Source organism: Ranitomeya imitator, chromosome 4 (assembly GCF_032444005.1).
Source record: "Ranitomeya imitator isolate aRanImi1 chromosome 4, aRanImi1.pri, whole genome shotgun sequence".
Classification (NCBI taxonomy): Eukaryota; Metazoa; Chordata; class Amphibia; order Anura; family Dendrobatidae; genus Ranitomeya; species Ranitomeya imitator.
In genome coordinates this window covers 672,063,249-672,077,097 of record NC_091285.1, presented here as the reverse complement: position 1 = coordinate 672,077,097, position 13,849 = coordinate 672,063,249, and the positions used below count along the sequence as shown (strand labels likewise).

Genomic DNA, 13,849 nt, shown 5'->3' with positions numbered 1-13,849 from the left:
TGCAGATTTTACTGAAATAATTTGCAGAGACCCTAAATGTGTACAGTGAATGTTGTCAAGTGAAATTTGCAAATATGCCAATTTAGTACCCAATACATAATGCCCAGCTTGTGCTTCTGGAGACCTGCTCCCATCAGCCACTAAGTGGACTCTTCCGAATACAACATTGTGGGCATGTAGGCGGTGATTGTCATTTAGGCACACTGTGAGGCTCAGAAAGGAGGGCGCCATTAGGATTTGGTAGAGCAGATCTCACAGAATTTTTATATTTTTGGAGGGAGGAAGGTTAAGGGTTAGCCATATCACTTTCCAAGAGTTTGTGTCCTAACAGTAATGTGGAAACCGCATATATTTCCATCGATAGAAGATGGATCAGAGTTGGGAGTTGATTTTTTCAAGAATGTGATTTAGTTTTTATTGTTTCAATTTTGGGGTACATAAGATTTTTTTACTACTATTAAAGGGGATATCTGGGACTTTGAGGTTTTATCAGGCTAAGAACTCAATCGGCAGGTAATTGCTGAATCCCTGCCTGTTCTGACCAGCGGTGATCTCTCCTGGTTCACAGTGGACATAGATCGCTCCTGACAGTGATTCTGCTGCTTTCTGTGATGTCAACAACGCAAGTCTTTCTCTTCTGCTATACTATTTCGATGGGGTATAACTGATGATGTCATGCTAATTGATAGCATAACTGCCTACCTGCAGGGAGCAAGCTGTCAATCAGCATGGCGTCAGCAGTAACACTGCGATCACAGTTCAGAGCGAAACAGGAAGAGCTGCTCTGTTGATATGAGGTCAAAGGAAGCAGAAGAATCGCTGCTTGAGCTGGGAAAGATTGTCATGTTTTTCCCACTTTACAAATTTTACTTAACTTTTTCTTACAGCTTACTTAGTTCCACTATTGGACTTCAATATTTTTCTCTTTAATTGCTGGTTTCATTCACTACAATGCTGCACTGCAACCCACGAGACCTAACAGGCAACTGGAACCAGAGGCCATTACCTAACATTGGATTGCCATCACAACTATCAGAACCTATGATTGCAACTCTGGGGTCCTGATTGGGTTCAATGGGGAACCATCTACCTCTTGTAATCATCTAGAAGCCACTGTCTCGATTGACAGCTACATTTATGGGGTTAGTTGGCCGCAGTGCTAAACCTGATCATGGCCAAAGCAGCACGGTGTCACTTATATTATACAGCCGACACCTTCTGCATTTTTACTTGCTCGGGCAAGCTATTTGCAAATTTTTAGTTCCGTAAAAAAAGTGGGTGCTGAGGCTTAAAGCCCCTTAATGACCAATGATGAAAGACGGTGTGTGGCATATTATTAAAGTAAAAATTCTAATCCTTTACCGAGCCTTGTGAGATCACCAGATATAACAGTCAAGCCACATACTCATACACAAACAACTTTTTTGGGGGTTCTCTCTGCTTAAAGTGTCATCAAGGTCATTTCAGTCAACCATCCAAACTTTGCACTTAGGAGGGACAACCCTCAAAACAGGGTAGTGTTATTGAGTAGTTTACCCTCATCCCCTAGTGTTGTGGAAGCCATAGTTTCTAAATGACTCTTTGGATATACCAGTTGCCACGTGATTCTTTTTTATCACCCCAAGCACCTTTTTAGCTCCTTTTTGTTTTTTGCCTGACTTCATGTTGTGTTTTATAGTGTTGGCTGTAGCTGTGATGTGATCCATTAACGTAAAGCATCCAAAACATACCGACCAAAGCATCGATGGAGAGCCAGCACGGGAGTGGGTTAATGTGAAGGAGTCTGGCTTTGTTCTTTTACATGCTTACAAGTTTTTGGGGTCCAGTTTTCTGAAAGTTTACAGAAAGGAATTATCCTGGCCATTTACAGTGGCATGTAAAAGTTTGGGCACCCCTGGTCAAAATTAGTATTATTGTGAACAGTTAAGCAAATTGAAGATGAAATGATCTCTAAAATTTAAAAAAGGAAAATGGACCCAAAATTTGGGCACCTTGCATGGTTAGAAAGTAGTAGCAACCTCCCTTTTAAAGTATCACAACTTGTAAATGATATTGTAGCCAGCCAAGAGTCATCTAATATTTGTCTGAAGGATGTTCATCCATTCTTCCTTGGAGAATTCTTCCAGTTTGGTGAGATTCATGGGTCGTCTTGCATCCTCTGCTATTTTGAGGTCTAGCTACAGATATTCAATGATGTTCAGATCAGGGGACTGTGAGAGCCATTGTAAAACCTTCAGCTTGCACCTTTTGAGGACGTCTATTGTGGATTTTGCCGTGTGTTTAGGATTAGTGATGAGCTTTTTTACAAATGGTGTAATGTTTGCATCAAGAATTTGTTGAAATTTCATTGAATCCATTCTTCCCTCTACCCATGTAATGTTCCCAGTACCATTGGCTGCAATACAATCCCAAAGCATGATTGATTCACCCTCATGCTTAATGTTTGGTGACATGTTCGTTTCCTGAAATTCTGTGCCATTTTTCTCCACACCTACATTTGATTATTGTGGCCAAAGAGTTCTTTTTTAACCTCATCGGTCCAAAGGACTTGTTTCCAAAATGCATCAGGCTTGTTTAGATGTTCTTTTGCCTACTTGTGACTTTGAATTTTATGGTGAGGCTGCAGCAGAGGTTTTCTTCTGATGACTCTTCCATGAAGGCCATATTTGTGCAGGTGTCTCTGAACAGTAGAACATTGTACCACAACTCCAGAGTCTGCTAAATCTTTCTGAAGGTCTTTTGCAGTCAAGCAGGGGTTCTGATTTACCTCTAGCAATCCTACGAGCAGCTCTCACTGAAATTTTGCTTGGTCTTCCAGACCTTATCTTGACTACCACTGTGCCTATTAACTGTCATTTCTTAATTACTTTTTAAACTGAGGAAACGTCAACTTAAAAATGCTTTGCCATCTTCTTATATTCTTCTCCTGCTTTGTGGGCCTCCACTATTTTCATTTTCAGAGTGCAAGGCAGCTGTGTACAAGAACCAACGGCTGCTGGGTTTTGGCACATGGTTAGAGGAAGCTGAGATTTTATAGAGCTGGGAAATTTGCACAACTGGCCTTTCCAAACATTGATAATGAACAAGTCATAACCATAACAGGCTAATTAAGATCTGAGACTTTGGTCAAAGCTATCTGAGCACACATTTCCAAGAGTGCCCAAACTTTCGCACCGGCTCATTTTCTTTTTTGTAATTTTTAAAATGAAATTTTTTTTACAAAATATATTTTTTTTCCCTAAAATATTAAGGAAATGTGTCATCTTTAACTTTAGGTCTTTTAGAGGTCATTTAATTTTCAACTTACTTGTTCACAATACCAGTAATTTTGATCAGGGGTGCACAAACTTTTACATGGCACTGTAAATGCTCGCTCTTTCTGGATTATTTGGCGTTATGTTTAGTCAATAACCGAGGTTAATAATTGTGTCACCTGACTGCCAATATGAACTTACCGTCAATGTAGCTTGTCCTCTGCCCTTGACTTCCACACTAAACTCTTTATTCGCTTTGGTCTGTAAAATAAGATTTTAAATTCAATGTTCATCTTTCTGCATAGAAGAAGGGTTAACCTGAAACTTAGTACAACGAAATGGAAAGCCCTTAGGAAGTACATACAGTATGAAAAGTGACAATGCTTTATTTTCCATGTCCCCTAACTACCTGCAAACTAAGGATATAAGTCATTTAGGGTGGATCTATGACATAACCAAATGGAGGCCTTTATTTACTATACATCTGTCTTAGAACATAGTACATTTTTTGTAAAGGGACAGGACAAGCCAACTTCAGAGAAAATATTTACCGTAAGTTTGATTTTGACCAAATCTGATTTTACTAAATTTTGGCCAAAACCCAATGTCAAAGGAAAAAAAAAACAAATTCCAATGGTTGTTTATGGAACATCATCCTTATCGAAACATTATTTACAGAGGTGTTCAACTGTCCACCTATATTTTTAATCGAATTCGGTTAAGAACTTGGCATGCTTGATGGGCGGAAGCTCACATCACAACCACTGTATGGCCATATACAGACACATGTAGCGTAGTCATCATTTTTCTTCAAGGCAGGTCATCTTGTACCAGACATCTCACTATATATTGTCCCAAGATGTCAGGTAAGGAAGGGAACATCAATATATTATGACAGCATTGTCCTGAAAGCCAGTAAAGTATCTTGACTACTGTATAATATCCCGGAATGCTCACCGTAGCAGAACGTGCCAGCATAGCAGTTTCTGGACTGATGAGATACTTTAATGGACGATTGTTTTCTGGTAGATTGACGGTCACAAGGAGATTCATATCATTTTGAGTTGGGATGTCTATCTGATATTTAGCCAAAGCTTGAAACATCACAAATGTGGCCTAAAGAAGAGCAGAAAAAGCCAAATATGAGACAATTTTAATGAAAGTTAAGGTACAGTATATGAGAGACAGAAAACAATGCATAAAATGAACAATGACCATAACATAAATGTGCAAATAACAAATGAAGACGGTTCAAATTGACTTCACTCACTTGTGTATTAGAAGAAACATCTCCGTAATATTTTTGCTCGGTTAACCAACGCACAATTGGTCCTGTTAGTTTGTACTGATTCAGGTGCAACAGAGCCAGAAGAGCGTAAGATGTGGCCTCAATGGTGATAAAACGGGATCCTGACTCCCATTGAACTTTGTCTTGTTAAGGAAAAAGAAAGCCCGTTATGAAAATCATTGATGGAAATTGTGTAGGTAATCTGTGGACTATAATAAATCAGCACCAGCTACTAAATGGGTCTAACATAGAAAAAGCATTCTTCTACATCTGTGTAAGTGACACATGAAGGTCAGAAAAACATGTTGAAGGCCAGTTCCAAATTAACGTTCCGTTCCTTCAGGGTATGTGCACACATTGCGGATTATTCGCGGATTTTTCACGCATTTTTCGGCAGTATTCCGCGGTAAAAACACATAAAAAACGTATACATTATGCATCCCATCATTTCTAATGAATTCCGCAATTTTTGTGCAAACGTTGCAGATTTTTCCGCAGAAAAAAACGCATGTGAAAAAATACGAAGCATGTTCAATAATTTTGCGGATTTTTTGCGGATTTTTTGCGGATTTTTTGCGGATCTCCCATCATGTTATTGAATTCGGAAGCTCCGGAAAAAACGCGAAAATCCGCACAAAATCCACACAAAAAATGCAACAAAACCACAAGTAAAACGCGTAAAATCTCCGGTTTTTCTCAGGAAATTTCCGCATAAAATCCTGACGTGTGCACATAGCCTTTCAATTTGCCAAAGTAAATGTGCTTTCTGTAATCTCTATTTTATTTTGTCATATGTAGTTCAATCTATAAGAGTTTACACTATCATCTTGGCTATTGCTGCTATGCAGTAGCGTAGCTACCGGGGGGCAGAAGGTGCGGGCGCCCCGGGCCCGGTGCTGAGAGGGGGCCCACCCGGAGCTACGCTACTGTAACTATATCGGAGTGCGCAGCGCGCCGATAGTTACCTTCTGCAGCAGAGCAGGGAGAATCGATCTCCCTGCTCTGCCGCCCGGCCGCTGTGGGGCCCTGAGCAGGTGGGGGGGGGGCCCGTGCCAGCAGTGGGCCCCCGCCTGTCATCGCAGGGTCAGCTGTACCGGCATTTAGCCGATACAGCTGACTGACCGCAATGATGAGGGAAGGAGCAAGGAGCACTGCGCTCCTTCCCCCATCATCCCCCTGTCAGTGTCTGATGTCGGCAACGCTGACAGGGGGCGCGATGAATCACTGCCTGGCGCCGAGACAAGCGGGATCTCAGAGCAGCACAGGAACCAGGAAGAAGAGAGGTGAGTATTTATTTATTTTTTTAAGGGGTGTTGCCTTATAGTACAGAATCTGCCTATGGGGGGGTCTGCCTAATAACACAGGGTCTGCCTTTGGGGGGTCTGCCTAATACTACAGGGTCTGCCTATGGGGGGTCTGCCTAACACTACAGGATCTGCCTGTGGGGGTCTGCCTTATACTACAGGGTCTGCCTATAGGGGGGTCTGCCTAATGCTATAGGGTCTGCCTATGGGGGGTCTGCCTTATACTACAGGGTCTGCCTATGGGGGGGTCTGACTAATACTACAGGGTCTGCCTATGGGAGGGTCTGCTTAATACTACAGGGTCTGCCTATGGGGGGTCTGCCTAATTCTACAGGGTCTACCTATGGGTGGGGTCTGCCTAATACTACAGGGTCTGCTTATGGGGGGTCTGCCTAATATTACAGGGTCTGCCTATGGGGGGTCTGCCTAATACTACAGGGTCTGCCTGTGGGGGGTCTGCCTTATACTACAGGGTCTGCCTATAGGAGGGTCTGCCTAATACTACAGGGTCTGTCTATGGGGGGTCTGACTAATACTACAGGGTCTGCCTATGGGGGGTCTGCCTAACACTACAGGGTCTGCCTATGGGGGTCTGCCTAATACTACAGGGTCTGCCTATGGGAGGGGGTCTGCCTAATACTACAGGGTCTGCCTATGGGGGCCTGCTTCATACTACAGAGTCTGACTGTGGGGGTGCTCCCTTATACTACAGGGTCTGCCTATGGAGGTGCTGCCTTATACTACAGGGTCTGTCTATAGGGGTGCTGTCTTTATAGTACAGGGTCTGCCTATGGGGGGGCTGTCTTATACTACAGGGTCTGCCTATAGGGGTGCTGCCTTATAGTACAGGGTCTGCCTATAGGGATGCTGTCTTATACTACAGGGTCTGCCTATAGGGGTGCTGCTTTATACTACAGGGTCTGCCTGTGGGTGCTACCTTATACTACAGGGTTTGCCTATGGGGTGCTGCCTTATACTACAGAGTCTGCCTATGGGTGCTGCCTTGTGCTATAGAGTCTGCCTATGGGGGTGCATTATACAATATAGAGTAGGCCTATGGGGAGTGCATTATACTATATTGAGGACTATCTGGTACATTATACTATATTGAGGACTATCTGGTGCATTATACTATATTGAGGATGATCTGGTGCATTATACTATATGAAGGCCATCTAGAGGAGCATCATACAGTGTGGGGATTACAGTGTTGGAGCCATCAGTTTGGAGGCTACTAAGTGGTCAGTATACTGTGTATAATAGAACATCATACTGTGTATAGGGAGCTGTACAGGGCGGGAGACTCGGGACTTTATTAAATGTAAAGTGGGCACTGATTGTTAGAGGGGAACTCAGGTTACTGTGACTATCAAAGGGGCACACAGAGGGCATTATTACTTTCTAGGGGGCAAAATATGGGCACTGTTTTCTAGAGCACTTGCACCTGGCATTGCTATATTATAGAGGGGTGCCTTAGAATTTAGAAGGCATAGAGAACCACACAGCAGGGGCAGTAATAGGGACACATATGGCAGCAGCGGCTCAGTATTGGGGTATCAGGTGCAGTAATAGGGACACATACGGCAGCAGAGGCTCAGTATTGGGGTATCAGGGGAAGTAATAGGGACACATACGGCAGCAGCGGTTCAGTATTGGGGTATCAGGGGAAGTAATAGGGACACATATGGCAGCAGCGGCTCAGTATTGGGGTATCGGGTGCAGTAATAGGGACACATACGGCAGCAGCGGCTCAGTATTGGGGTATCAGGGGCAGTAATAGGGACACATACGGCAGCAGCAGCTCAGTATTGGGGTATCAGGTGCAGTAATAGGGACACATACGGCAGCAGCGGCTCAGTATTGGGGTATCAGGTGCAGTAATAGGGACACATATGGCAGCAGAGGCTCAGTATTGGGGTATCAGGTGCAGTAATAGGGACACATATGGCAGCAGCGGCTCAGTATTGGGGTATCAGGTGCAGTAATAGGGACACATACAGCAGCAGCGGCTCAGTACTGGGGTATTAGGTGCAGTAATAGGGACACATACGGCAGCATTGGCTCAGTATTGGGGTATCAGGTGCAGTAATCGGGATACATACGGCAGCAGTGGCTCAGTATTGGGGTATCAGGTGCAGTAATAGGGACACATACGGCAGCAGCGGCTCAGTATTGGGGTATCAGGGGCAGTAATAGGGTCACATATGGCAGCAGCGGCTCAGTATTGGGGTATTAGGGGCAGTAATAGGGACACATACGGCAGCAGCGGCTCAGTATTGGGGTATCAGGGGCAGTAATAGGGTCACATATGGCAGCAGCGGCTCAGTATTGGGGTATTAGGGGCAGTAATAGGGACACATATGGCAGCAGCAGCTCTGTATTGGGGTATCAGGGACAGTAATAGGGACCCATACGGCAGCAGCAGCTCAGTATTGGGGTATCAGGTGCAGTAATAGGGACACATATGGCAGCAGAGGCTCAGTATTGGGGTATCAGGTGCAGTAATAGGGACACATATGGCAGCAGAGGCTCAGTATTGGGGTATCAGGTGCAGTAATAGGGACACATATGGCAGCAGCGGCTCAGTATTGGGTATCAGGTGCAGTAATAGGGACACATATGGCAGCAGAGGCTCAGTATTGGGGTATCAGGTGCAGTAATAGGGACACATATGGCAGCAGCGGCTCAGTATTGGGGTATCAGGTGCAGTAATAGGGACACATACGGCAGCAGCGGCTCAGTATTGGGGTATCAGGGGCAGTAATAGGGACACATACGGCAGCAGCGGCTCAGTATTGGGGTAGCAGCTGCAGTAATAGGGACACATACGGCAGCAGAGGCTCAGTATCGGGGTATCAGGTGCAGTAATAGGGACACATACGGCAGCAGCGGCTCAGTATTGGGGTATCAGGGGAAGTAATAGGGAGACACATACGGCAGCAGCGGCTCAGTATTGGGGTATCAGCAGGATGAGGAGTTTGTGCAGGTTGGGAATAGATGGTGATGGGGCTGGAATATGAGAAGTGAAATGTGTCTTTGTTGTATTCTCTGTACCCGAGTCCTGGGTGGAAGTTTTCATGATGTCGGTCTGGGCCAGATGGAAAAGACGGGAAAAGTGATGACTCCATCATAAAGAACGTCAGTGGTAAGACATTATCTGTAACCGTTGTGATCTATGTTCTGTAGGGCTGGTATCTACCACTGACCATATGGCGGTAATATCCATGTTGGTCGTTATATAGAGATTATCTTCAGTAACAGCGCGGTCTTCTGCTGAGGTTCTCCTCCAATATTAGGGCACATCACCCAGTTGTAATCAAGGTTACCTGGTTAGGGGCCCACTCAGAAGCTTCGCCCCCCTGAGCTAAAACCCTAGCTACGCCTCTGCTGCTATGTGACATTGTTTCAGAAACTGGAAGTGAGCAGGAAGTGAGACAGTGCGTGGCTGAAACGTCAAGGAGGAACCTTCCTGTCATCAAGGAAAGTAGTGAAATAGGCATGGAGCAGATTCCAAATAATAGTACTTGACACTAAGGGAGCCTAAACCGAGTCTGCACAAATGTGGCATCTGCATAAAGACATACAAGTGATGAAGTGGTTGCAGTTGCCTCAGCTCAGCTCCTGAGATATGAGCCTGATATATTGGTTGGACAGGTCATTGTGTAAGTCAATCTGAAAACATGAAATTGTGTGCTGCTCTTTGTTTGGAAGGCTAGCAAGTATGATAGGTTAGCAAGTGTCTAAGTAGTCTATGAAGACTGGTTGTGTAACTAAATGAATAAAGTGGAAAAAATTTTGTTAGTTGGACTTGCCCATTGTGAGTATGTTGGCAGTAGAAATGAGCAAATCTTCTGAAATACGAATTTGCTGATTTTTTTTCACTGGGACTTCTCAAATGAGATGTCATTAGTAGAGTTGAGCGAATGTTTCAAAATTTGGTTCCGATTATGATCGGCGGAAATATTGTGCTTGCAATATTCGCCAAACACAGCTGAACATCAATGGAGTCGATGGGAGAAGAAATGACCTAATATGTTCAAAATCGATCGTCAAACATAAATTCGGCACGAATAGGGTACCAATATGGCAAATTCAGATTCGGCGACCAATTACGAACATATTCACTCAACTCTAGTCATGACGGGGCTTGAGCTGAGGTCACTGGACTTTTCTCTGCTACCTTCCTGTAGTGTGAAATAATGTATTCATCTGTTATAGTCTACCATCAGTCTTTAATCGAGAATACACACAGGAAGCCTTGATTGCATAATGCACATTGTTACTATTAGTCTTCAACTGAAGGTTTTCTCCATACGTCATAACTAAAGACATTTAATTTATCTTTTGTCTTCTAACATCTAAATATTGATTTACTCTAGAACATGATTGCTGTAGAGTCAAACATAGGCTAAGAAATACTAGATGCTGTTGAATACCTGTTGTTGCAGAAAGCAGTCTCTCTGGTTGGTCTATTGACCCGGCCATAGCAAGAGCATATGAGGTAATGGCGATGGTGTATGGTTTTGTTAGACCCGAGTACTGACTCAGTAGAAAGTTGGTCGCCTTTTCAATGCTGCTCCTCAGGTTCTGTAACAGAGTAGTGAAGATATATTTTCTGTAAATATGTGCTGGATTGTGAATCTATGAAGAGAGGATAATGATGAATGACTCACGCTGACATGTGGAGTACAGATCTTTTCACTTTTCAGCATAGCAATAAGGACAAACGCCGTGAGCGAAACATCTTCTGATGACCCTTTAATATCCCCCTGGGTACAAAAAAATGTTTTGGATGACACAACGACAATTAAAGCATTACAACTTGCGGGGTATTGGGTTGCTTGGCCACAGACTGGTTAGAGTGCCCATGTTGATGCATGTATACCAAAGGAAGCACCTACAATGGGTACGCGAGCATCAGAACTGGTCTATGGAACAATGTAAGAAGGTGGCCTGGTCTAATGGATCACAAATGACACCAGGATGTCCTATGAGAAGACATGCCGGCGGGAGCAGTGTGATGGTCTGTGCAATGGAGTGCTTGCAATCCTTGAGTTCTGGCTTTCATATGGATGTGAAACATATCATCTACCTAAACATTGTACAGACCTAGCACTCCCCTTTATGACAACATTCCCTAATTCCCTAATAGCACTGACTTTTTTCAGTACGATAATGCCCCTGCTACAGGGCCGGACTGGGACTAAAATTCAGCCCTGGCATTTGACGTTACACAGGCCCACTTGTCACATGGTGACTGTATAATATCTTTATTTATCTTTATTACAGCAAAACCAATGAAGTTTATATGAACATGTCCTTCACCGATACATACCACCAACTCCTGGAGAAGAACTGGGGCATCTTCTTTGAACGTTCCTTCTGCTTTCTGTTTTGAAAGTATCAACCATTTGACTGAATCACACAAATCCTTGTGTTCAATGTTCACCAATGATTGGGCCATTGCAAAAACTCTGACTACGAAAGCAGTTAGCCTGGTCAGAAAGAAATGTTATTATCCGAACATGTAAATATATCCACTGTAGAGTTAAATATTATCCTAAATTTGCTTTGGTTTCTTTTTTATAAACGTTATATCGAGGATCCCTTTACGTGAAACAAATCCAAGGACTATACATCCTGTTCAATGAGCTGTAGAGCGCAGCCCAAGTCATTGGTTTATAGACATCTACTGATTGAGAAAAAATATGTTCATTCTCTCAATTAATAATTAGCATTTTTGGAATTATATAAAATGTTGAATTCAGTAGAATTTATCCATGTTTGTCTGTAAGAGGTGAGAAATGGTAATCTTCACCATGATAATTGTACAATAATTAGAAACCAATGACTAGATCAGTAATCTTAGTAGTATGCAAGGGGACTTGTACAGACAGTAAAGACATAATAGAGTAAACATATAACTCAAAAGAAACCAAAAGGGTCCTGCTCGCAAGCTACAATCTATGAGGAAGTAGGGGAGACACGAAAGGGGAATGGTAAAAAATGCTTGCATTGTACAGTCAGGACATCAATATAATAAATAGGGTATTCACTGTTGTGAATTCTGTGGCTGAATTCACTCCTGTGGTCACAAGTGGTATTGCAGCCTCTGGGCTTCCTCCCTCAGGTGTTTTGGTGAGCTCGTTGGCTGCCTTGCTATTTAACTCCACCTGAGTCTGTCTTCCTTGCTCCTTGTCAATGTTCCAGTGTTGGATCTGAGCTACTGCATCTTTCCTGTGGCCTGCTGCTCTGCTAGATAAGTGTTACTTTGTTTTTGTTTCCGTTTTTTCTGTCCAGCTGTGCTATTCTCTTTTGCTGGAAGCTCTGAGACGCAAAGGGTGCACCGCCGTGCCGTTAGTTCGGCACGGTGGGTCTTTTTGCCCCCCTTTGCGTGGTTCTGCTTTAGGGTTTTTTGTAGACTGCATAGTTCTCTTTGCTATCCTCGCTCTGTCTAGAATATCGGGCCTCACTTTGCTGAATCTATTTCATTCCTACGTTTTGTCTTTTCATCTTGCTAACAGTCATTATATGTGGGGGGCTGCCTATTCCTTTGGGGTATTTCTCTGAGGCAAGTCAGGCTTGTATTTCTATCTTCAGGCTAGTCAGCTCCTCAGGCAGTGCCGAGTTGCATAGGTAGTGTTAGGCGCAATCCACTGCTGCTTTTAGTTGTGTGAGGATAGGTTCAGGTATTGCAGTCTGCAGAGATTCCACGTCTCAGAGCTTGTTCTATTGTTTTTGGGTTATTGCCATATCACTGTATGTGCGCTGATTACTGCACACTGTGTTGCCTGATAGCACAGCATAACAGTACAAGGAGCCCTCTCAATGATTCTCAATAGAGGGAAAAAAGAAGTCCTGACATCATTTTTTTTTTCCTCAGCTCTGTCTTCAGTTTTTTTTTTTGTTTTTTTTTTTCCCCTAGACATTAGAGTGCTTCAGGACACAGCTGTGGACATGGATATTCAGGCTCTGTGCTCCTCAATGGATAATCTCGTTATAAATGTACAAAAGATTCAAGATACAATTGATCAGAAATCTATGCTAGAACCAAGAATTCCTATTCCTGATTTGTTTTTTGGTGACAGAACTAAGTTCCTGAGCTTCAAAAATAATTGTAAGCTATTTCTGGCCTTGAAACCTCATTCTTCTGGTAATCCTATTCAACAGGTTTTGATTATTATTTCTTTTTTGCGCGGCGACCCACAGGACTGGGCGTTTTCTCTTGCGCCAGGAGACCCTGCATTGAGTAATGTTGATGCGTTTTTCCAGGCGCTTGGATTGCTTTACGATGAGCCTAATTCAGTGGATCAGGCTGAGAAAAATTTGCTGGCTTTATGCCAGGGTCAGGATGATGTAGAAGTATATTGTCAGAAATTTAGGAAGTGGCCAGTACTCACTCTGTGGAATGAATCTGCACTGGCGGCTTGGTTCAGAAAGGGTCTCTCTGAAGCTCTTAAGGATTTCATGGTGGGATTTCCTATGCCTGCTGGTTTGAATGAGTCTATGTCCTTGGCCATTCAGATCGGTCGTCGCTTGCGCGAGCGTAAATCTGTGCACCATCTGGCGGTATTGTCTGAGAGTAAACCTGAGCCTATGCAGTGCGACAGGACTATGACTAAAGTTGAACGGCAAGAACACAGACGTCTGAACAGGCTGTGTTTCTACTGTGGTGATTCCACTCATGCTATTTCTAATTGTCCTAAGCGCACTAGGCGGTTCGATAGCTCTGCCGTCATTGGTACTGTACAGTCCAAATTCCTTCTGTCCATTACCTTGATATGCTCTTTGTCATTGTATTCTGTCATGGCGTTTGTGGATTCAGGCGCTGCCCTGAATCTGATGGATTTGGATTATGCTAAACGTTGTGGATTTTTCTTGGAGCCTTTGCGGTGTCCTATTCCGTTGAGAGGAATTGATGCTACACCTTTGGCCAAGAATAAGCCTCAGTACTGGGCCCAGCTGACCATGTGCATGGCTCCTGCACATCAGGAAGTTATTCA

The 13,849-nt window shown here is 43.6% G+C and overlaps 1 protein-coding gene across 1 annotated transcript in view; it reads right to left on the bottom strand.

The window, feature by feature from the left end:
• The window catches only part of LOC138677280 (A.superbus venom factor 1-like), a 165,441-nt gene that overhangs the window by 41,198 nt on the left and 110,394 nt on the right, over window positions 1-13,849 (bottom strand). The window contains exons 25-30 of the mRNA XM_069767310.1: window positions 11,182-11,341; window positions 10,520-10,615; window positions 10,283-10,433; window positions 4,525-4,685; window positions 4,212-4,370; window positions 3,456-3,515 (exon numbers count right to left, since the gene is read on the bottom strand). Coding sequence (XP_069623411.1) covers window positions 3,456-3,515; window positions 4,212-4,370; window positions 4,525-4,685; window positions 10,283-10,433; window positions 10,520-10,615; window positions 11,182-11,341 — 787 coding nt within the window. The remainder of the gene's footprint in view (window positions 1-3,455; window positions 3,516-4,211; window positions 4,371-4,524; window positions 4,686-10,282; window positions 10,434-10,519; window positions 10,616-11,181; window positions 11,342-13,849) is intronic.